This window comes from Macrosteles quadrilineatus, unplaced genomic scaffold (genome assembly GCF_028750875.1).
Source record: "Macrosteles quadrilineatus isolate MER2022 unplaced genomic scaffold, UCM_ALF_1.0 Scaffold_9__3_contigs__length_116548681, whole genome shotgun sequence".
Lineage (NCBI taxonomy): Eukaryota > Metazoa > Arthropoda > Insecta > Hemiptera > Cicadellidae > Macrosteles > Macrosteles quadrilineatus.
The window spans coordinates 59,575,636-59,601,873 of NW_026542602.1; the positions used below are offsets into that span (position 1 = coordinate 59,575,636).

At 36.7% G+C, this 26,238-nt stretch overlaps 1 protein-coding gene across 1 annotated transcript in view; it reads left to right on the forward strand.

Annotated features, from left to right (window-relative positions):
- Nucleotides 1-5,279, forward strand: part of LOC129003483 (E3 ubiquitin-protein ligase HECW2-like) — a 40,607-nt gene extending 35,328 nt beyond the window's left edge. The window contains exons 9-11 of the mRNA XM_054431779.1: nucleotides 3,829-4,011; nucleotides 4,671-4,791; nucleotides 5,239-5,279. Coding sequence (XP_054287754.1) covers nucleotides 3,829-4,011; nucleotides 4,671-4,791; nucleotides 5,239-5,279 — 345 coding nt within the window. The remainder of the gene's footprint in view (nucleotides 1-3,828; nucleotides 4,012-4,670; nucleotides 4,792-5,238) is intronic.
- Nucleotides 5,280-26,238: the final 20,959 nt, after the last annotated feature.

Genomic DNA, 26,238 nt, shown 5'->3' on the forward strand with positions numbered 1-26,238 from the left:
ACGCCGATTTGATCTTAATCTTTACGTAGAAACATGATAAACTATGCATTAGGGCCAGGGTTTTTTATAATTTAAAGTTCGAGTGATAAATTTAAAAAATCATCTGCTTAAATGGTTATTAATCACATGAAGTAATAAGCAAAACCACCTTCAGTTGCAATTTGTAGACGAGTACACAGGGAATCGACACAGACACAATAAATACAAATATGTGTAAAACATTTGTTATAAAAAGGTTTCACAATAAATAACAAGAGGCCGGTACCTTTCTCAATGATTTCAGTTATTGCTGCAGTATTAAAACATTTTAAAGCGTTGACAAGTTACAGTATAACTACTGTAACTTAACCAATCTTAAATATATCAATGATTTATTTTACTTTTGTCTCCCAGTGGCGAAAAAAATATGTTCGTGTGGTTAAACACATCCATAGATTAAAGGACCATGCATTCATTTAATTTGATCTTGTATTGAGTATCGATTAATTCCTATTAAACCCACAACAACAAACAACAAAATAATAATAAAAAAATATTAACAATCGCAGGCTTTAAATAAATCAAATGTACACGAACGGAAAATGAGAAGAAAATTTTAAAAATAATATTGCAAATGAATGCTTCATTGCAGTTAAACGTATGTCATGTTGTATTAAGTATACAAAAATATTCCTTTTACATTAGTTTAGAGTAACCACATTAAAACAGACCTACAAAAAATATACACTGTTAACATTAAACAATTTCAAGAAATAACAGTAACGTTTCAGCTTACCGAATTAAATAACGAACATGAGGCACACAGGGAAATCCAACAATGAAAAGAACACAATTTAACGAAAACAGCTGATCTAAACGTCACACAGCTGATCAGCTGACGCGTGGCGGTGAGGTCTTCTACGTTCACGATTCTGCGACCAACTGAGGTCTGAGGAGAACAGGAGAGTGACGTAGTTGTTGGGGCTACTACGTTCATTCATTCCCCCTCCTAACCACGAGACATGAATGGGGCACGCATAGTGGCACGTATGGTTTGAACCGTTGCCAAACACATGTGAGGTTTGGTTATTGTGGTAAAATATAATAGTTGGAGTCAGGAGAGTTGTATATGCTATTACTTATTTACATATAATTATATATTTTAAAAGGAGTAGAAATTTAAGTTCAGTACATAAATAGAAAAAGGAGTGTGTACATGGATGAGGTTCTATTTCATAAGTAAATGAATATCGGAAGTTATACTTCGTTAGAGTTTGTGAATGGGGAAGTTCTAATGCATTACGATATGGAGGAGGTTCTATTTCGATGGTTACAAGGGAGAGAAGTTTTCTTTTGATTGAGTAAATTGAATATACGAGAATACTTTAGTACATAAATAGGTGGGATTCTATTTACTTTTAGTACAAGACCACAGAAAAAAAGTATCCAAATAGCATAACTAAGAGATACCGTTGTATTTCTTTAGAGTACACGAAATGAGAAGTTCTTTTTTGTTGGATCATATAAATAATAAAAGTTATATTTCTTTAGAATATAAGAATGGAAAAATATACATTATTAGTTTCGAGTACACGAATGAAGCTGGTTTGATTTGGTTGAATTATAATTGGGGGTGTTTAAAATCAAATGAGTTCAGGGACATCTTTGTCATTTCACTAGACTAGAGTATTTATGAATGAGGAAAGATCTGCATTGTCACAGTACAAACCAGTGTGTGTGGGGCTTTTTCGTTTGAGTATGAATGGGGAAAGTTGTATTTGTAATTATTCGGTCAAATACAAGGGCCCCTTTCACTGGAAACAAAAGTAACTAACTACTACTGTATATACCTTACAACCTCTGTCTATAAAATAATCTGGCTATTTTTAATATGGAAATTCGGAAATACACTTTGGTCTATATGGCTTTCTCCATCATATGAAACATAGTGGTAGCCTAAATCTTCACAAGTCCTGAGAAATTATGTTTAACAGACTTAAAACCCACTTAAGATCGATAACTTACAACCACCACATCAGCCAAAGCACCAAATATCAACATCCACAAGTTCATAGGCGGCTTTCTTTGACACGTCCGCTAAAAACAGTGAAACAGTCGCAGAACGAATCCCATATAACTCAATCTGCGGCAGAAGTTCGGGACCGAGGGCGCCGGGTCGTGACAAATTGCGGGAAGTGATTTTCCCCGCTGTTAACAACAAAAATCGCAGGAACACTTGCGCGACGACCCGGAGACATGGCGTGGAACGTGACAGTAGTGGTGGAGGAACAAGGTTCAACAAATGGCAAAACTTACTGCATGTGCCAATGGATATGATTAATCAATTCGAACAACAGTTGATTGCATGATAGACAAGTGAGACCAAATATAAACCCATCCTTCAGGGTATCTTCGAGGGAATCCTTATAATCACAAGACGCTGCCAATTTCTTTACCTGGACTGAAATTTGACACTATAGTCTCACTACTCTGACACTGCCACCTATCAACTACATATATATTGCATAGTTTGTCTCCATGTGGATCTTCATTAGGTATTTGAGTCCTTGTCTTTGAACATACAATATTCTAAATCTCCACCTAAACTCAACTTCAAAAGACATTTTGAGCACTTTGAGAATCTTCCACCCCCTATCAAGGTAACTAAGAGTGTGTCTTTGGCCTTCAAAATATTTGATCTTCACCAACACTACCTCCAGAAACCTTGAGCTTCATGTGAACTTTCCACCGGGTACCAAACAAACCACGCCCATAATACAAGTTCAACTCTGAGCATGAGCTGATTACTTAGTTCCCAACCGGAGACTCCCTTTCAAAGTCTAAAAGCCGTTTACCCACGCTAGGGGCGGGAAGTCGCTTGATACGAAAATAATAGGCCTGTTTCGTAGACCCAGGTTCAAACCCTCCTTCCGGCCGACGACAATAAAACAATTTGTTGGGGGTAGTCAAAGCGCTTCCGACCCTGATTTCACACCCCACGGCGTCGGCCATTTGACGGCCAAACAGTGCAACAAAGACCTCACATTTGACACGGGCTTGTGAAATTTCAATCACGTGGTAGAAAGTTTGTCTAGTTAATCAGGAGCGTGTCTTTCGTTACTCAAAAAACGGTGTCCTGGCCAAAGTGATTATATTTTGGTTGAACCAGCTTGGGACTCGCTCTTGCTTGTGGAAGGAGGGGGATAATAAGTTCTTCCACCAAGAACTGATTATGCATTGAAAGAATAGACAGACAATTTCCCACATTTTATATTCCCACACGTCTTATTATTACAATAGCATTTGTGATCTATTCTCACTGAAGCAAAACATGTATTATTTCTTTAATTATTATTATTGGTATTGAAATTTAAAACTTAAAAATACTTTTTTAAATCAGCAGAATTTAATTTAATTAGCCATAATTAATTTAATGTATCGTATGTAATAAATGAAAATTTACGGTTTCAATTTTTCAGAACTATGAGCAGATTACTGTTTCGAAAACCCTTTTTGGAACACTGGGGCATTTAAAACAAAACCGGTGGAAAAAATCTAAAAACAAAATTATGTGACAATTTAGTGGATTGAGAAAAATGGATCTAGAAGTCGTGCTTTATTTTAGCCCATCACTCAATACTTTCGTAGCAGCAAATCCTTGCCAATAAAAATACATTTATGTCCGTACACAATCGACGGTTCTATGAACTAACTGGAAGGAGAATGAGCAATATCATAGTGCAACACAGACAAATAAACGCATCGGAAAGTTTACTATGTGAGACAAACACTGTTGGACCTTTTTATTTAAAATCCTCTTCAAGATTACCAGTGTATATAAAATGGTAGTATTTTTTCAACAACTTTAATCAAGGAGTGGGGGAGGATGAAGTGGTCGAAGCTGGAGCGGAGGTCGAGGCGGTGTTGCGTTGGGTCCCGGATGGAAGGCAAATGTCACAAGTCGACCTTGAGCTCAGGCTCATCTTCCCAGCACACTCCAGGATATACCGGCTTGAAATTCATTGCGATCGAGTATTACTATCGAAAACTATCAATGAGCCTGCAAGGCATACAAAACGTACACAATCGTGCTCACCTGAGGGTAAACCAAACAGAATCATAACCTTGGAGAGAATTCCCTGATTGTGAAGACTCCATATTTCAGTACAATGAAGTATACGCCGACTTGAAATTCATTACGATCTATTTCCTCTTCAAGAACCAACAGTGAACACTTCAGGCATTCAAAACAACTCCTTAGGGGGACTGAAAACACATTTCATTGTGTTGATTAGTCCCTGATCGAGAGGACTTCATCCCCATGGCTTTTTGCGGCTGTGGTATTCTGCATTTTCTTCATCTCTCTTTTTAAATCCAGGGCGAGCGCTAAAGTTCACGCCTTGCTAAAGTAAAAGCTTGCTTCCAACTCATAGTAGTGACAATCGTCCTCCTTATTGCAAGCCAAAGTCCACTAGAAAGACTTTCGCGTGAGCTAAATAATTGGATCAAAAAATTAGAGTCTGGGTTACTATTCTATCAACCTTGGGTTCGCCTTGCGATTGTTAAACTTCAACATTGACTAAATAACCAGAAAACTTATTCTCTTATTCGTTCATAATTAATTGGGAAGGTCAACCCACCCCAAACTCATTATCTGAAGACAACCAGTAAATCTACTCCATTCACCCCAGGAACTAATGATTGCACAACGATCATTCCTAGCATCCCTTGTTCTACCTCACCTCAGTCACCTTCATCCTCTGCGGGATATTTCCTCCCCAGACAGCATCCGCGAGGAGCGAGAACAAAGAAGTAAATTGGTTATTTCTGTCGCGGTCAGCAGGGGTGGGACCACATCCGCCGTTTTTGCCCCAGGTGGGGTGTATTTAGTTTTTTGGGGGTGCGAAGCCACGGTAATTTATCAGTTTGGACGAGTTCATTTAGTCATTAGTGAACCGGGAGCCCCAGGGGCGGAAACGAGTGTGGATGCAGGTAAAACTCTGGTTGATGAGGTACTGTACCTGCGCAGTTCGAGAGGGTGGTGGAATGGTTGCATGGAATGAATATGAGATTTTTTATTACTGTAATGAAAGTCCATACCAGAGCTGAAAGTCCTAGAGGTAAACAAGAGTTGTTCGTCATCAAAATATTGGAAGCAATACATATTTAAAAACACAGACATTGTCTCAAAGAGCTTGAGGCGTTAGATTTAGACAGATTCTTTCTACAATTTTAGCTCTAGATTTGTTGACATTTCAGACAAAAGGAGCACATCCAAACCGAAGACAGTACGTCCCTAGTTGACAGGCTAACACCAACTTTTATTAGAATCCAATTGTATGATTATGGATATATTTATTTTTATTATCCTAATCCAAATCATCTACGGTCTCAGAACTTGTCAACTTGTTTTACAGTTTCTGAGGAAATTTAATAGTGTAGTTAAAACTGACCAACAGTGATATTTTTAATAAATATGCTTATTAAATAAAGTTGGTGCCCTAGCACCCGCGATGTAGCGAAAAACCTCACAAAATGGAACCAGTGGCGTACTTACAAGTTATTTTATAATTAATTGGTAAACTACATACGATCTGAAAATCATGGTATGACAACTAGTTTCACATACGAATCATCCTCAGGCCAGTCTTCTTGCTTCATTTGAAGGGTATCAACATAAATAACAAATGGGATACTCACACACGTACGGACATGAATACATAACCATTTAGGTGAAACAAATGGAGAGAGAATACTGTATGGTGTGGGACTCGACAATAAGACATGGTTGGGTGAACCCTACGTGTTCCGAGTCAAATCAACTTGGCCAAACCAAACTTCAACAACTGTTAGTCACATCAACTATCAACTATCACAGTATCAACACTGATGAAATACCCCCGCCGCAGCAAACCTGCAGACTAAGCGAATTTCCATTAACCTGATTAGATTTACACTAAAATGCCTTTATAAAAATAGCACATTTCTTTCCTATTTAAATAGAATTAGTTTAACGAGTACTTAGGTTTGCTGCAACAGGGAGGGTAAAAAAGATTTTTTTTATAAATAGTTTAGTAAGAAATAAAAGTATTTTCCAAAATCAATCAAAATATGTTCATAAACAAGCAAACTAAAACAGCTGACTTATTCTCCATAAAAATAACATGGGAATTTTAAAATTACAATTTTTTTGAATTTTCTCCGTAACAATTAGGCGCATAATAACGCTTCAATATACTAAATTATTTGTTTTTTTAAGCTCTACAAAATGGTTTGAAAATAAATTGTGAAATTTTGTGTTTTTAGGGCCAAAAATGGGAAAAACCTATTTTTACCCCATAAAACCCCCCATAAACCCCCGTTCCCATAGTCCGATCATGCTGGTTTGCGAACTCGTTCAAGTTTATCCTGCCTTACACCTTCAAACCAAATTTTATCAAAATCGGACAAAAATTACTCAAGTTATCGTGTGGATGGACACATATATATATATATATATATATATCTCTATATATAGATATATAAAAATTTGAACGAATGGTGTTTTTGGCCTCTGGGGACATCAAAATGAAAAAGTAAATCGGTCCCGGGCTTAGGTCTTACCATGAGACCTACGGTAATAGCTACTTCCCTATAGGGAAATTCGCTAAAATGAAGAAAAAATAGTAGCACAACCTGTGAACGAGAGGCTCTAACTACTGGTAAGTTATATTTTTAATAAGAATTGGCTAGAGATCGTAATTATGGATCCATATAGATGTCTACTTCGGTATCCCAATACGTTTCAAACTGCAGAAGTCAATGTGTATAATTCAACACAGATAATTGGGGTGACAGGTAAAACTAACAGATGAAGCCGAACAGGTGGCTTCCCCATTGTGGCCGTTTCCGGACCGGAAACACGAATGTCACCACCACGGACACTAGGGTTGTAAAGTGACACAGGGGCTGTGAAATTCCTCACTTGGGCGTATTGGCGTGTAAACATCACACACCGTAAATCCGATCACTCGACTGATTAGCACGCGCTTCAACTCAGCTGTTGTATGGACGAATTAAATGGTTGTCGATGTTTTGGAGAGTAAGCGACCACAGTGTGTGTAGTAAATGAAGAAACAATAGTTTAAATCAATGAGAATTAAGGGCTACTTCGGTTGTAGATACAGGCTATCGCAGTTAAAGTTGGTTTTTAAATGTCTGTATGTAAGTAATAACTGAGGGTACTTCACCCACTGCTAGTACCGGTAAGGGCGGAACGTGTGGTAGAAAAGAGTAGCCGAAGAAGCCCCACGTAATGTCAACATGTGTTGTAGACCTTTTGGACTAAAAACCTATTAGTTCTTAAGTTGGCGCTGGTATTACTGAAATATCAGTAATAGCTTTGACTATTAATACAACAACTTCTGTATCCAATAGTCAATGGTAATAGCTAGTAATAACTAGCTACTCTTTATTCTGTGGTAGTGAATTTTACGTGACGTTTCGAGAAGCAGTTGTTCAAAGATTTGGATAGTTCTTCTTCTAAATCTAAACGATGCAAAATGTCTTCAGGCAGGCACACCAAGTCAATAACAATAACATTCAACACGATTTCCAACAGCTTAGTCAACGACTACTGAATTCTAATCTCGTTCTGAGGTCATAGCTGGTATAACTAGATGTGGCACTTGAATGATACCACGGACTATTGTGACGTACTTGGTGGACTACTGAGTGAGAGCTGGTAGTGGAAGAGTGCGAGGCTATTCTCCCCGAGGTCCCAGAATCAACCCCCACCAATCAACAGTGTTTACCCGGGTTATAATGTCGCTCCCATCTACACCTAGCATAAAGTAAAATATGAAACCGGAAAAAATAAAACAAATATGTTCCTTCTGGTCTCTAGTAGGATGAAAAGCAGGGACAAAAATCAGGCCGCTTACCGACATAGTATAGTCCAATCCAGTCCTGTATGTCCGGCGAGTGATCCAGAGGTAACTCCCAGGACAGATGTACCCACACTCTGCCTCTGCACAGCGACCCTCGTAGCTCAGCTGTGAGCCGCCCCCAGCCCCCAGCAGCCGCCCCCGCCGCCGCCCCCGTCCAGTCCACACCCTCGTGGTCACACACATCGCCGTTACAATCCACCTTGGTCTCCACCCCTCAGCGCTGCATCTCTGTAACAGACAATAGAGTGTGGACATGAGAGAGGATAAGGAATGTTCCTTGACCAGAATATTCTTTGGTGACGAAGAATAGTTCCTTGGCAAAAATGTCCTTTAGCAACGAAGAATGTTCCTTGGCAAGGATATTCTTTGGTACTGAAGAGTGTTCCTTGACATAACCGTGGATTGAAAGTTAAGATTGTGCCTTGGGTAGAACGTTCTTCATCAATGAAAAATGTGCCTTAGGAAGATTGTTTCTTTGGCAACAAAGAATCTTCCTTAAACAGAACGATCTTTAGCAACGAAAAACGTTCCCATAACTATATCGTTCTTCGGCATTGAAAAAATTCCTTTGCAAAATACGTTATTTGACAATAAAGAAAATTCTTTAGTAAGAGTTCTTTAGAAATAAAGAATGTTTCTTTGGGGAAATGTTCTATAGTCACCAAGAGCGCAGTTAGTACGGTATACTATATGAATAAGACGAGTAGCAAACATATTTTTTATCGATGAGGGACATTACTGGCGAGTGTGGATGTTACTTATCGGGCTGAAGTCGGCAAATATCCTACAGCTCTTTTGGTTGTTTCTCTTTCACTCACTAGTACATCTCATGAAGAAGGGATATTAAGCAGCGAGGCGATAAATAAAAATGGGAGAGCTCAGTAGCCTATGATGTACATTTCCTCGTCAACATCGGCCTCTTCATGCTGTGACATTGGAACCACTGCGAAGTATAGGTGCGATAGTCGACATAGAAGAGCGAAAGTGTACAAATTAAATCTACAAAATATGATTTAGAAAGTATACACACGCATAGACTAGTTTTATCTATGGTTGTAGTTAGGGCTGTAATGTGTCGCCTTTTAAAGCCAAATGTTAGGTAAGCCAAGATCCATGATTCAGGTATGTTTGAGATGTACGTAGAAATGGACATTGAGCTTAAAAATGTATTGCAATTTAAGAACAACTAAGGCCCAATGCAGATTGTCCTTCTATCTTCCTTTCTTTTCGACTAACGGATCAATACATTTGGTCGCAATCAACCCGTTTTTATCTACACCTGCACAACTAATTTAAATCATGATAAAGTCATAACTTCTGTCCCCTTGTTGCTTCACTAGCACTAGGGATGGATCGAATCCAAACATTGAACACCGCACCTTATGCAAATCCCATCTTGATCGGTTTGACAGCCCTGAGTGATAGGGATGACTCTTACATTCTCCAGGATGACGAGAAGAATTGTTGATGTTGTTGACGAAGGGTCGAGGGACGTGGGACCGGAAAAGACACAACTAGAGTTTCCGGCAACACAGTTGTTGTTAACGAGCTAATTGTTTGGCTTTGGACCCTCACTGCTGGAGCCGGACTACGCCACTTTTTACCGCCACTATCGCCACTACGCCACTGCCACTACTGACGCACCATACGGCCATACATTGAATGCCAAAGATGGATTAGGGTAGAACATGTTTTGGCCATCGTTTCTTCATCTATCGACGAAGAAAATGTCCTAGCTGATTCATTAGTCGTTACTTAGGCTACGAGTCTTGAACTCTAGCAACAACTTCCTTCGCGAATTTAGGCTACACAGATTTCTCTCAAATAAATTTATTTTTATTTTTAAGCATATCCTTCAGGGGACTGTGCTTGCATGGTTACTTTTCACTCAGTTTAAGTTTTAAACGTTATTATGTCAGTTAACTAGGTACGTTTTTAATCGTCATTGAAATTATTGTATTCTTCGAGCTTTTTAATAATAACAACCTTTATTACTTTTCACAATTGTTTACATTGATTCAACTCCAACGGTGTTCACGTTTCTTTTTGTTTTTCGTTTTTCCAGACAGTACAGTAGGGAGTATGTTTTATCTATGGTACAGTATACAATTTGCCAGTGCCACGTTGATAATTCTGCACACTATTATACCATTGCACCTCAGAATGCGCCAATGCCGCATTGATAATAGACACACCACACATTTGCCACTGCCACATTGATAGTACACAGTACACCACACATTTGCCATTGCCACATTGATAGTACAGTCACACCTGCAGTGGGACGCCCGTGGCCTACCAAAACGAACTACGTAGATAACAGATATCAGTTACCACACCTGACGGAGGTGCAGTCTTACTTGGTGTCTGTAACTTGTGTTTTACTATGTTTGCTTTGTAAACAAACCTGCATAACTACAATGCAGTCAACTCGTAACTCATATATCTTGGTATCATGTGATTGTTAGTGTGTCATACTTTCCAAGGTAATTTTACAATTTACACTGTACAAGAGTTGGTTTTCAATCTATGTGTTGATTGTGAAACTATGGAGCATGTTTACAATTGAAGATTGGTATTGGTGAAATACAATTTTTGTTAAATGTTCTTAGATTGTTATCGATCGTAAACCCAGCAATTATAGTTATATATATAAAATAAAAACCTAATATGAACAATCTTGCAATTAATTATGATAGTTATACTACAATTTAAAAAGACTAGTGGCACTATTTGTTTTATTTCAAAAGAGATTATAAAATTGATTTTGAAAAGGGACATCAACAACAGTAACCATCCTAGGCAGACATACTTTAGGCTTTCTTATATCACAGCCAAAAATATTCAATATAGACCGACAGCAGTGCTGCAGTTATATTCTGGCGTCCACCGCTAGAAGTGTCGTGTAGTTTTGGTGCACACCGCTGCAGCGTCAAGTGCTAGCAAGCGTTGCCATGACAAGTTGGTAGTTAGAGCCAGGGTTACTAACTTAAGGAGAATTCACAGAATCCGGGAAGTAATGTAGTTTATTAATTTTAAATTGTTGAATGTGGATATTGATTGTTCATTTTGAATTGGAAGACGAGAGTTATTCTGAATAACAGTTGTTACACTAAGAATCACTTTATGAATGAAGTCCTTTTCATCTGTTTATTTAATTGTTTCAGGATCCTTAAAAAGAATTTTACCCGTATGACAAGTGGAAATGGTAAAATGGGGTACAGAATGAGAGCGAGTTTTCCTCGAATGCCGTCACCGGACCCGCCTACAGTGCGATGTTCTAGCAAAAATACTGTCGGCTACTTCTGCAGACTCTCTAGAATGAAGCGAAGGAAACGGAGAGACAAGAAGTGTCACTCTTTGGACTTGGACATGCTCGGGGAGGATGTTGGAATCAAGTAAGTGAGGAGAACTTTTGACTATTGTTGTGAAATTAGACATCTCATTCCCATGATTATCCGTAGCCAGTTTAAAATGGAAACTCTTGCTTCAATTTGAGGAATATGCAAACATTTTAACGAACCAAGTCAATAGTGTTGCTAAGCAAAATATTGTATTTATGAAGTTTTGTTCGTTGTTTGAGAACCATTCTTGAGGATACAATTAGAAATAAGAACTAGAAAAGTGTATTTTCTTGTATGACTTTAAGTAGTTGATGTTTTAGAATCAGAAGGTTAAAGTTAATCAGTGGCGGATCCAGAGGGGGGGGGCGACCGCCCCCCCCCCCTCGGGCATATACATAATATATGTTTTTACTGCATTTAATACAGTAGTGCATACACATTGCATAAAATATTTTGTCACACTAACTTTGGACAAAGAGATGGTATAAAACTGCCATTTTGAAGACTAAGTTCACAAATTTTTCGGGGTCCCGAACCCCCGGTCCCCCCCCCCTTGTGACTGTTCTAGATCCGCCACTGAGTTAAATAAGGTAGAGTTGTCACGAAATGCAATAACACACCCATAATAAAACAATTTTCTGCAACAACCTACTGCTTATGCACCCAAAAGACTGTCAGCTGAAGTTTTCCTTTAAAGAAGTATTATGTTCTCTCATAAAAATGTCACTTCTGTTGTGAACACTGATAGAAAAGGAGGAGAAAAACAATAATATTAAAACTAAGATGTCTCTGATCACCTTTTGAAAATATGTCCATTTAAACTTGACCAACTGGGTCACATAATGCTCATATTAACACAAGTTGTTACTGAAAATACAATGTTCATGGTTGAAGTATCAGTAATTAGTGACAAAGCTATGAAATTGTTCAATTCACACATATCTTTTATCCATTTTAATTTTAATCACGCAAAATAGCATGTCAGAGTTTAATCAATTGACCAATTACATCTACAGTATAATGCATGAATCCTATCTATTATTAATAACATCATTTTAGTTCAGGCGAGCTGAATTTTAAACAGAATGAAACTGCTCCGAGAAAGCGAGTAGGTCATTTTAAATCTTCCATTGAGGATAGTTTTGAAAAGAAATTCAAACCTGTAGGCTGTAGGGTAGTTTTGAATTTGCCAACAGCTTGGGGAAAGATTTTCAACATCATATAGGCCCATCAATATTGCGGGGTTCTTATTCAACACTATCAGAATCAGATAGAATGATAAAAAAATATATGGGTTGTGAGAAAAAACAAAAGGTTTTTATTCACTTCAAGCAAGTCTCCCTTATAGGGAATTTTTTTTCCTAAGACACTAGGCTTTAGCCAGGGATTGTTTTTCAAATATTACTTCAGGCTAGACCTAGGGGTTGCGGCATTATCGCTTGTATGAAATCCATTGCTAATTTGGCAGGATTTTAACCCATGACCTCAGGAACTGAAGTCCCACGCTCTACCACTAGACCAACTCACTCCCCATTTTTGGTGGGTTTCTTTCTACAATGTTTTCAAATTCTATTAGACTAATCAACCTGTAGGGGTGGGATCAGGCTAAAATGGTTGAGAATGAAGTACCGGTACCTAATAAGTAAGATGATGGACTCAGATTAAAACTAGCTTACTTTCCTGCTATGGGAGCATACAATCCTAGTACATTATATTGACTGTTTTTAACAAAATAAACACAATAGATGCCAATTGAAGAGGCCATACATAGGCCTATATAAAATAATTCATAGCATCAGAATAAACTAGACCTAACTCTCAGAATATACAAATAACTATTATTCTCGCAAGGAAATTTACTTTATGCCTACTTTAGTTGCATAAATTGGTAACTTGTGAAGTCTATTCATGACTCACTTGATGATAATCTTCTCTTTGATTAAATTTGAATATGCACAACAAAAGATTCAAACTACAAGTGAAAAAGAGTTTATCTTATTCCTTATCCTCAAGCACCACTGATAAAGGTCTTGCCAATCCCCTCCATTAGATAACAGGTATCAGAGGACAGAAAGTATAAAATCTATACAGGTTACACTGCCTGCAACCCATCAACCAACTCAAATCCATGACTCAAGTAGTATCATTGATATTACAAAAAAGTGACTGTTCTGTGACTCACAAAGTGTTGTTGGATATAAGATATTACTAGTAGCATTTTGTCACTAGGTTATATGAACTCTTGGTGGATTCAGAGTGCAAGATCAATAGCCTACTACTTGTGAATAAAATTTAGAAATAAAGATAGTTTAGCAACTTTAAGTCAACTTGTAACTAAAATTTGCATAAATGAAGAGATTGTTCCTAAAAAAAATTACTTTAGGTGCCAAACCAAGATGAGATAGTCAACCTTTAAAAGTTCCCATATCAACAATAAGTGTGAGTGAAATCAGGGGAAAATGAAGAGATTGTCCCTCGAAATGTTACTTAAGACTCCAAACGAAGATGAAACAGTCAAGCTCATAGCATCACGACCATACGAAGACTGTCCTCTGAGCCCTACGCTTGATGGCAAGTCATCCATGTAAGGGTTAAACTCAAAAAATAATAAGACAAACAAATCGCATCCTTAAATGTTTATTCGAGGTAATTTGTTGATAATCTTAAGTAGCCTACAGATAAAGGTAATTTAATTTCAATTTTATTTTTAAAAAGTATCATTTTGTACCAGAGAGTTTCAATAGGATGGTTGGTGTAATTAAGATCCTACCTAATTTTGATTACTTCTCATTTGATAAATGGAATCTAGATTTAAAACAAATGAGTCTAAACAGCTACAAATAGAGTAATCAATAGCAAAATAAAATTCAACTAGCCTAACACTAATCACACCCCCAAATAATAGCCTGATAACTTAAGTGCACATTTTAGAAAAAATGTCATATTTAAACCCAAATCAGGTTCTGGTAAATCGTCTCCAAACAACTTCATTCATATTTCATACTACAAGGCAAATTAGTGATTTTTAAGTGATATCACTTTTATAGTAAGTTAGCCTACAAAGATAATATCAAGCGCCTAGAGTGAGATAAAAGGGTAGGATGGGGGAGGGAGACTGCATCAAAGAGGGGTTTTGTGGAGCACATTAATAAAAGATGGAAGTCAACAAAACATTGAAGCTTGGGGCATTTTTAATTAAAGAGTTAATACTTTTCTGAGCCAAAGTTGTATTCCTTTTGTTCCAGAGAAGCTTAAACATTAATCCCATCTTTAATAATTTAGGATCACTACAGGTATATTTCATTTTTTGTAATTAAAATGTAGCCGTAGCCTACTCAATGAAAAAACATTGAAGTAACTTAGGATTATAGAGTTAAATTAAACTTTGTGTTGATGGTAGGCTAACTTAGTGGTTTGGAAAATTTTTGATAGTAGGCCTACCGGTACTGGTTTATAACTAATTGAGATAAAAAATTGAATGTCCCGATTTTCCCTAACCTAAGGTGGCAACCCTGATACAGAGTATCATTGGTATGAACTGGCTGGGTAGCCTTTGAATCTTCCCAGATTCAAAACTTCAATTCAAGAACAATAACAACATAGGCTAGTTTTTATCATTTGTTCAATCAGCTGCTCCTTTGTCAAGCTATAGGCCCAAATATGTTTCTGTATTTGTAGTGGATGATTGTTACACTACAAATTCAAACAGCTCTCTGTAAAGTAGCAATAAAACTATGTTTATAGCGGTACAAATTTTGCTTTAGCAGGTAAGCTAAATATTAAGTGATTATGAAGGTCTGAGACGTCTATTAAACCCATTACCCACACTTTAGACTTTGAAATACTGCAGAACCTCTTAACTTATAGCTGTTCATTGTAGTGTTTAACCAGTAAAAACGCAACAAAGGTCAAAAAGCTAAATTTTTTTGGAGGGTTGAACAAAATTTGTTGCTGGGACATACTTAAACAAGTTGTCAAACTTATTGAGAAACGAAATAGGCCTAATGTTTTTATAAACGGGCAGACTGGGCGTATGCCCAAGGGCGCCGGCGGTTGAGGGGCGCCGTCCAACTATCGCCCACCCGCAATAGGGAAAAAGGGGGGCGCTGCTTTTGAGTTTGCCCAGGGCTCCACTGACCCTTAACGCAGTGACTAGTACCAGTACCAGTGTTTAGAGCGCGGGACTTCAGACCCTGAGGTCCCGGGTTCGATCCCCGCCAAGTCACCAATGGATTTTATCTAAGTGATAATGCCGTAAACCCTAGGTCTAGCCTGAAGTAATGTGAAAAACAATCCCAGGCTCGTGCCTAGCGTCCTAGGACAAAAAAAAAAGTAGGCCTACCAGTGTTTACTCTACTTAATTCAAGCGCAGACTAACTTATATTTAAACTCATATCTCAAATCATCGTTTAAGTTAGGAAATTCTTGGATTCACAAGAAGCTGTCCACTTCCTTACATGGATTGCAAATTTGCCTCTGTTTTACTTGTACACTCTTTTGATGTGTAAGTTAAGTACTACATAAGTTAAATTAGCTCAGGCCTGGCCTACACAAACTTTTTCCTCGATGGTCAAACTATGCTAACTTAAGGGTCTTAAGTATTTTCAAACTTGACTTTTCCACATGTACACCGATACAATTTTAAGAATAAGTTAACCACAAAAGGCTGCACTTTACTTGACGTCCTACACTCATTCGATTGTTTTTTTCGATTCGATATTTTCATTCGATTGTTTCATTCGATATATCAAATCAAATCAAAGCTTTATTTTCCAATAGACATTACAAATGCATGTGGAATGGTCAATGAAGGTATTATGTTGGGAAACATTTGTCAAGGAAGAGTACAATAGATGTAGAGTACAAGGTCAAATCAAAATATACAAAGATAATATAAAATACCCCCGCCGCAGCAAACCTGCAAACTTAGCGAATTTCCATTCACCTGATTGGATTAACACTAAAATGTCTCCTTAAAAATATAAAATGTATTCCCTATTTAAACAGAATTAGCTTAACCAGTACTTAGGTTTGCTGCAACAGGGAGGGTAAGAAAGTTTTTTTTTATGTAAAATGTTAAAAGGTACTGTAGTTTAGTAAGAAATTAATGTATTTTCCAAATTTGATCAAAATATGTTCATAAACAAGCAAACTACAAAAGTTGACTTATTCTCCATAAGAATAACATGGGAATTTTAAAATTAAAATTTTTTTGAATTTTCTCCGTAACAATTAGGCACATAATTACGCTTCAATATACTAAATTATTTGTTTTTTTAAGCTCTACAAAATGGTTTGGAAAGAAATTGTGAATTTTTTTGTTTTTAGGGTCAAAAATGCGAAAAAACTATTTTTACCCCATAAAACCCCCCATAAACCCCCGTTCCCATAGTCCGATCATGCTGTTTCGCGAACTCATTCAAGTTTATCCCGCCTTACACATTTAAACCAAATTTCATCAAAATCGGATAAAAATGACTCAAGTTATCGTGTTCACGGACACACATATATATATATATATATATATATATATACATATATAAAAATTTGAACGAATGGTGTTTTTTGCCTCTGGGGACATCAAAATGAAAAAGTAAATCGGTCCCGGAGACCTACGGTAATAGCTACTTCCCTAAAGGGAAATTCGCTAATACATGCAGATGAGGATAACTATAAGAGAAAAAAAAGTACAATCATTACTCAATATTTAATGGTTTAGGAAATTCTAAAAAATCGTTAAGTTTGTAGAACGGATTCTTAACTAGCCACATATGAATTTTAGCTTTAAAAACTTTGTAAGGAAGTGATAGCAATTTGTTGGGCAATTTATTTAGACATTTTAGGCCCAGAATTTTATGACTTTTCTTTGTTTTGCTCAGTCTAACATGGGGTATATCAAATTGATGTCTGTTTCTAGTTTGAAAATCATGAAAATCACTCCTTATGGCATGTGAGTCCATTTCCTTAAAACTAGTTAACATGATATTAAATATATATAAATTAATAACAGTTAAAATATTAAATTCAATAAAAATGGGGCGACAATGTTCCTCAGGATCAACCCTAGCCATTATGCGCAGGACCTTTTTTTGTAATATTAAGACTTCGGAGACATGAGAACTATTACCCCAAAAAATGATACCATAGTTCAAGGCAGACTGAAATAAAGCAAAGTAAACTGATCTTAAATAACTAATAGGAACTAAATCATTAAGCTTACGAAAAAGGCAAATCATTCTACTTAACCTAGTACAGAGTTGCGTTATATGATCAGACCAAGTCAGTTGTTTGTCAATATGGACACCTAGAAACTTTACCACATTGGACAGTTCAGCTTCAAGTGGGCCTATATCATGTAGAGGTCTAAGGCAAAATATGACTGATTGTGTTTTGTCTTTATTCAAAAGAAAACTATTAGCTGAAAACCACTCAGCAGCAGTATTGACTGTGTTTCTGACAGTTGACTTTAGATGCAAAAGGTCACTGTGACAAGATAGCAAGGTAGTATCATCCGCATAGAGATAGGAATTGCAACTAAGATTCATAGGCAGATCATTTATAGCAATTAAAAACAGAAGGGGGCCCAAGACGGAGCCTTGAGGTACCCCACAGTTGCTGAGGGCGATGGAGGACCATTCACCATCAGCGTATACCGCCTGTCTAGGATTTGCTAAATAAGACCACAAAAGATTTAGAGCACTGTTTCTGATTCCATAAAACTCCAACTTATGCAGCAAGATCCCATGGTCAACACAATCAAAGGCCTTGCTAAGATCAATGAAGGTGGCCCAGGCAAAATCTTTATTTTCAAAAGCCCTGTGAATGTCCTGAACCATGGCATCAATTGCATCCACAGTGGACTGTCCAACTCTAAAGCCAAATTGTTGTTTGTTAAAGAGAGAATTATTTTCAAAAAAGCTGTTAATCTGATTGTGAATAATATGTTCTAGAACCTTGGACAGAACAGGTACTAGACTAATAGGCCGATAGTTTCCTGGGCAGTTTTTATCCCCTTTTTTGAAAATAGGACAAATTTTGGAAATTTTGAGACAATCAGGAAAGAATCCCCCCTGTAGACAGGCGTTTACACAGTAAGTCAATGGTGAAATTATTACATCAACAGTTTCTTTAATGAACCAGTTGGAGATATCATAGATATCTTTGGATTTGGTATTTTTCATTTTAGTTATGACTGACATAACCTCACTACAAGTGACCAAAGAAAAGTGAAACTCTGAATTGTTGAAAGGAACTTTTTGTAAGAAATGATCATAAGTATTTGCAGGTTTCTTAATACTGTTTCTAATACTGTTAACAGAGTTAATAAAAAAACTATTTAGTTTATTTGGATGAAATGGAAGCTTATTACCGCTTCCGAGAGATTGGGAATTTTCTTTTACAATTGCCCAGGCTGATTTGCATTTGTTGCTGGAGTTTTCAATGAATAGGGCATTATAATTGAGCTTGGCCTCCTTTACTGCCCGTTTGTAGTTCTTAACTAGGGTCTTATACTCTAACTTACAAAGATTGTCACTACTTACACAGGTCAGATCATAGGCATGTCTTACCTGCTGCCTGAGCCTGTCAAGATCAGGAGTGTACCAGGCACGTGACCGTTTCCCTTTTGGGTTTGGTTTTGAGCGAGACTTGCACACAGGAAAACACTCGTCAAACACATGCATAAAAATTTCAAAAAATACAGAAAATATGTCGTTACCTGTGTAGTCAGTCGAAGTCCAAAATTGGTCAAATTTATCCTGCCAATTGATCAAGTTGATTTTGAATTTGAAATTTGTGATGTTTTGAAGAGAAAAGTGTCTTTTAAAGGCAAAGGTGCTGATCTTATCAGGCTCATGTATGATATCATTAACTATTCTGAAAAGAATGGCATTATGATCTGAAAAATGGAACGGTTCAATACAACAAAATACATCATCTTTGGGGATGTTAGAAAAAACATTGTCTAGGCAGGCATTTCCTCTGCTAGGCTGGTCATTGTGGAAGTAGATGTTAAACTCCCTTAGAAGGTTGAGAAGAGTTGCCACCGACCTCTTGGTAGTTGTCACGTCAAACTGTGCGTTGACATCTCCACCAATGACGATCCTATGGTTGGACCATTCCGTCACAGACGTCAGGATTTTTTCCAAAGCGTTTAAGAAAAGCCACTCATCACTGTCTGGGGTTCGATATATAGAAATAACAATAAGTCTATGTGAGGTAACAAGGACACCACATGCTTCAATTATTTTCTCAATACAAAAAGACGACAGGTCAAGTGGTCTACAGTCAAGTTCCAAACGAGCATAAATAAGAGTACCACCTCTGCCATGTTCTAATCTAGAGAAATTGCTGACTAGGTTATATCCGCTGAGGTTAAAAAAGTCTATACCTGCCAGAGGAATCCAGTGCTCAGAAAGACATATTAGATCACACCGCTGGTGCATCGTAAAGTCCTCAAGTAGAGTTAACTTACCCATCAGTCCTTGGATGTTGAGGAAAATAAGAGTAAGCACACAAAAACTCAAATTTGAAGGCATTTTACTTACTTTATTTTTTGTACCATCCATGTTTATTTCTTCGAGTCGGTTGGCACTGATTCCACTAAAAAATTCACAGTCTGAGTAGGCCTATCGTCAGTGGAGCTACTTATCGACCTAGGCCTAGAGGAACGAGGCGGAAAAAAATTGCCGATTAATATCAGGGTTCATGATGTCCTCTACACACTCGGGCTGTACACCGATTTTAAAAGAATTGTAAGATGTGTGTCTCGTAGGAAGTTTTTCACAGACAAAACTGAGATCACCACATGATGCTTTCAAATGGTCACCGATGTCACTTTCAGTTGTAGTAGCTTGAAATCTTGTGACATAGATCCAAGATATATCGTTTGGTTAGTTAGGTTAGGTTAACCTTACCTAACTAACCAAACGATATATCGAATGAAGCAATCGATTAATCGATATATCGATCGATATTTTCATTCAAATGAGTGTAGGACGTCAAGTAAAGTGCAGCCCCACAAAACTCCAGTCCTATTAGGTAAGTTAGTGAGATAAACAAAGAAACCTTGGCATTGTCCTTAATTTTGTTTAGGCCTATGCTACCTTTTAAATATGTAGTTCCTCGGGATTGAACAGATATATTGTATATGCTCTGATATGAGTTTTAGCTAAGGATACAGGACTAATTCTATAGTAGGTTTATGATAAGATTTGGGAATAATTAATTACATGTCAGTCTGAAGGTTCCATAACCTAGTTTTCTACATTATTTCATAAACGAACAAATGCTTTGATAGCAACAAGGTAGACCCATGGCAGAGGTATTTTAATCCCTCTCAACAAATAGGCATAATTGAATAGAACAACAAATTCGATTCTACCAATCATCCTGACATTAAGAGAAATACATGCTACACCCACCTCCCAATTTCGTCGAAAGAAATGTCTGGAGAATGTAGTTTTAGTTTGGGGTAGAATCAACAATGGCTGGAACAAGTATTTTTACACAAGCAAGTACTAAAATGAATGAAGATAAAATATTATAATCGGCAAAAGAAAAGATCTACAAGATGTAAATAACAACACGCACAAACGTCAGAAACAATGCAAAACTTATTCACTTTGTTTTTCGATGCGTGTTCGTCTGCTATAAAAAAATGTTATTGCTATGTAACCTTAGATCATAATAATAATATTTTAAAGGCACTGACCATATGTATAATTATGATTGGAGCAGGTATACTTTTATTTCATCAGTGGTTATGAAACTATTGGTTTTGAACTTTGAGTGTGTATACTTTCGTCATATACTAACCAACAATATTACACTTCTCATACAGGCCACGGCCTGGTAGAATTGGCAACGTCGCAAGTGGTGTGGTTCAGTGACAGACGTCCCATAAGATAACATGGCAGACAGGTGACATCAGCTCATTAATTCGCACTTTATTGATTTAAATTTAAATGTATTAACATAAATTGATCAAAATATTGAAAATAAAACATACAGAATGGAAAACCGAAACAATATGAATTAAAATCTATATATTATGTACGTTTTTAAGCTGAGTCACTATTGTCATAGTCCAGTAACCATTATTTCTTAAATACACAAATACCATTAGGTAGCTGCTTCCAAAAACAGCTGTTACAACACCACTTGCGACGTTGCCAGTTCGAAGGAGGCGGCCGTGTCTCATCCCATTGTAGATTTTGAAGCTCGTTGAGTTAATACTTTCGTGTCTATTTTATGCCCGATGGCACTGATCGCTAGCGTTGTCTAAATTTTTTTCTATTATTTTAGGGTTAATTTTACGATTTGTGCTTCATTGTTTGGTTATATAATTAGGGAACCAGTTATTGTTTTATGATTAGATAGTTTTATTTTGCTAAACAAGGTTTTAAATTACTGAAATAACCAACCAGAAACAAACTGTAAACAAAACATGGCATATGCATATAATAAAATTGTCCTCAGCTGTTACATAAGGATGAGAAAGCTAGCAAGGGAGTATGTTTAATAATGGTTTAATCTAAGGGCGAGAGTATGTTTTATCTATGATTTCATTTACCCATAGAGGAGTAAAAAACAGAGGAGTGTACTTTATGGTACACTTAAGTGGGGTATAGCTCTAGCGCTCGTATCTAAGGCATAAATACATCAGACATGGCTTGGGCCGGCCGTTCTACTCTGAGGATGAATTCTTAAACAATAAGCTACCATGAAAAAAGAAGAAAAAAAGGAAAACAATCTAATTGTAATTGCAAATTACTGTAATAGTTTACGTATTTTTGCTGTTACGGTACATTTTATGTACCTGACGCATGAATGTTCTCTAGGAATATTTCAATAAAGATTTTGTCTATTGTCTATTGTCTAAACGACCCAACACCGCCCCCCCTCGTCCTTATTTACTTCAACAAGCCCAAGGTGGAATAATACCCTGTGCGATAGGAATTTCTGCTCAGTGCTCGCCGTTCAGTCTCTTTCTTGCTCGTCACAATTACATTTCCGCCCAGATATGCTGAAAGCGAACGGTTGTCCCATAAAATATACGTTTTTCCTCTGCTGTAGGGCCTACCTTACTTTCTCTGACTCACCTGACAATGTGTAAAGAGTTCACAGAATAATTACTTAATAAACCTATATGGAACAGGTTTAGTATGTTAATCCTTCGTGGAGCACATCAGTGTGGTATCTAATTTTTTATATTTGAATTTTGTTGGCTTGACTGGACAGTGATAACAGAGGTTTAGAACACGGTAACATGTATTTTTTAAGTTATGGTTTTGAGTAAATAATTTTCTCATCTAGTCCCCTAACGCATCTGCAGTGGTTGGTTAAATGACTGATTGATGAAGAAAGAAATTGTAAACAAAACACGACATCTACAGTGCACCGGACAGAACTAACGATACAATCAGCTCCAGTTGTTCCATAAGGAGTCTACTAATGGAGTGGTATGTTTTTATCTATGCAATAAGATAAAGTTACATGATAATAGTGGTCAACGTTTATTAACATTATTTGTGATGCCTATACTTTTTTGTTGAAAATTAAACAACATACACTTACCCAGAAACATAATTTCATTTTAACAGAAATTAAAAGTGGGAGAAAATCATAAAAAATGTATTAAGTATATTTAATCTATGGTCAAATATAGATTTTGGCCTTTTGACATACTAGATTTTCTAGAATCTAAATCTAAGTAGCAGTGATTACGGGTGTGGCTGTGGCGTTTGAAGTGGCGATGGCGCTGTCAATGCTGTAATCACATGGTTGTGATTCTATAAACAGGCCCGCATGATTTTCATTTCAGCACCAGTTTTTCGATACGGATAAAAATGAGAGTATTCTATTGGCTGCCATGGGTGTGACATCATAGACAAAGCCGTCAGTCAGTTGCCAAGCCAAGTCTGAAAGCGTTCCTAATCCAGTTACTTTTTCAACTGTTACGGTCTAGCCAGGGAACAGGCTGCACACGAAGAAAACCTAGTATTAGGAAACTGTTATAAACTAAACTTACTGTAACTTTTCAAAATTCCGTTTGATGGCGGAAACATTCAATCAACAACTGAACATGCTCGGCGTTTTCTTTTTAGCGAATTTCCCTATAGGGAAGTAGCTATTACCGTAGGTCTCATGGTAAGACTTAGGCCCGGGACCGATTTACTTTTTCATTTTGATGTCCCCAGAGGCCAAAAACACCATTCGTTCAAATTTTTATATATGTATATATATATATATAGATATATATATATATAGATTTATATACATATATATGTGTCCGTGAACACGATAACTTGAGTAATTTTTATCCGATTTTGATGAAATTTGGTTTGAAGGTGTAAGGCGGGATAAACTTGAATGAGTTCGCGATCCAGCATGATCGGACCATGGGAACAGGATTTTATGGGGGGTTTTATGGGGTAAAAATTGGTTTTTCTCACTTTTGACCCTCAAAACACAAAATTTTCCAATTTTTCTCTAAACCTTCTTAAAGAGCTTAAAAAAACAAACAATTCAGTATATCAAAGTGTTTTTGTACGGTTATTGGTTACGGAGAAAACAAAAAAAAATTTAAATTTAAAATTCCCATGTTATTCTTATGGAGAATATTGTAAAATGTTGTAGTTTGCTTGTTTATGGATATCTTTTGATCAAACTTGGCAAATATATTCATTTTATACTAAGCAATAATTATTTTACTTAAAACACACTATTTATTAGTTTCCTTGTAGCAGCAAACCTAGGTACTCGTTAAACCTAATGTTATTTAAATAGAACAATTGAAAATCAATTCAGCCAAATGGAAATTCGCTTAGACGGCAGGTTTGCTGCGGCGGGGGTATTTTAAATTAATTCTCGCAACGCATCAAAGTTGCAAAATTTTAAAGGAACCTCCAGAAGTAACTGCTCCCCTGTAATGACTATAGGGACGGGACTGGAACTAACTGGAAAGTGAACGGAACGGAACGGGTTGAGGTTGAGGTTAACTTAACAGATAACAACAAGAGTGACGTCATGCCATGACCATGAGCCAATAAGAATGCTTTTACTACGTCCGTATCGAAAAACTGGTGCTGAAAAAAAATTGTGCCTTTCGCACAGCTGAGCTGTCAGTGTCAGTCTGTCAGAGTCTGTCAGACTCAGAACAACAGACCAGTGCTGCAAAGTGCCACTCACTAGTGCCAGTGCCATCAGCTAATGCCGCCATGCCAGTCAGTAGTTCGTTCAAGTTGAAATGAAAGTTGAAGTTAGTTTTATGTGAAGTGAAGGTGCTTTGTTGAGTTCAGTTTTGTTTTGTTTTTGTGAACGTGAACTCTTGGAATTGGAAATGAAATGAATGGATGACAGCTAATGATCCTTATGATTTCATCTTCACTGTATTTGATGTTTTGATGAATAGGATACTAAACTTAGTTTGGTTCAATTTAAAATTTCACAATGGTACTTTATATGGGACCTGTGATCGAATCTCATGAATGTCTTCGAGACTCTCCTAAGTTCAGGTTAGCAAGTTCATAGCAATAGGAAACTATATTTTTAGAATTTAAGGTTTATGAATGCACACTACATTAAGTAAAATATCACTCAGCCCTAAGTTACCAACCAACCGTGTGTTAACTTGCTTCAAATAAGTTATCTGTGGCCAAGCTACTTATGGCAAATTATAAAATTAGACCTAACTTAGGTTACCCTACTTGTAAAATCTTTAAAATTGACGATTACATATTTTATTAACTTACATAGTGAGTTCTGGCTGTTTCATCAAAGTTTTTGCTGCTTTAAGTACTAGGCCTAGTAGAGGAGTCAATCCAACGAACCGACAATATTGTAGCCTATGGGACCAGAATGTGACCTAAAAAGGTTTCTGTTGTTTGACCAGTGATTAACCCTAGCAGTGGCCAATGTCAGAAGTGGGGAATGGCCAACCCATTTTGGCGATTTTGTAGACCTTTTTTTGAAAATTCGTAAAAATTCAACTGTACAAGTAAACCTAGCCAACCTCATATTAATTTTGTTCGGAAAGAACAGGAGAATCTAGATACCGTAATGGTTCACAGTATTTAGTATACAACTTTTGTACCAATTTTTTTTACTTCAAACCAACATAAGTTAATAATCTTGTAGTGTATTCAATTAGGCTACCTACATAAAAGTTTATAATATGTTAGAAAATTTTTTTTCGTAGGTAGGCCTACGTAATAGGGACATAATAATACAATAACCGCAAATAAGTGTAAACTATAGCCTACAGTGTTTGTTTGTGTTGTGAAACATTATGTAGGCTGATGATATGTAGCCTACATATTTGTAAAGCTAATGAAGTAAGGAATCAAAAAAAGTCATACCGTAAGTATGATAGTAAAAAGTTATTTTCACCTATGATTATGTATCAATCTGAGAACGTTTTGAATTTTTTGCGCATTTCGAGAAAATGGAGTGTACAGTATTTAAGTTAGTAGCCTATATAATTTTTTTACCAAATTTTTTACACCCAAACCAATATAAACATGTTGTAGTGTATTCATTTACCTTTATAAAAATGTATTAACACCTTGGGTAAATCATTATATAGCATATAGCACCTCTGAATGTCAGCATCGTCATTTTTGGACATGATGCTAACAAAATACAGAATTTAGTATAGGCTATAACTTTTTTACAACATTTTTTACCCCCAAACCATTATAAACATGTTGTAGTGTATTCATTTACCTTTATAAAAATGTATAACACTTTGGGTATATCATTATATAGCATATATAGCATGGCGAACTAAGGTCCGTCTCGTACAACAATCTCTGAATGTCAGAATCGTCATTTTAGGACATGATGCTAACAAAATACAACCTTTTATGAACACTATTTCACACAATTCAGTAATATTTATGCATGAAGATTACTGTTATAGGCTACACACACACAAACTTCACTAACACTAACACTACGAACTAATAACTTATTTAGTAATCAAT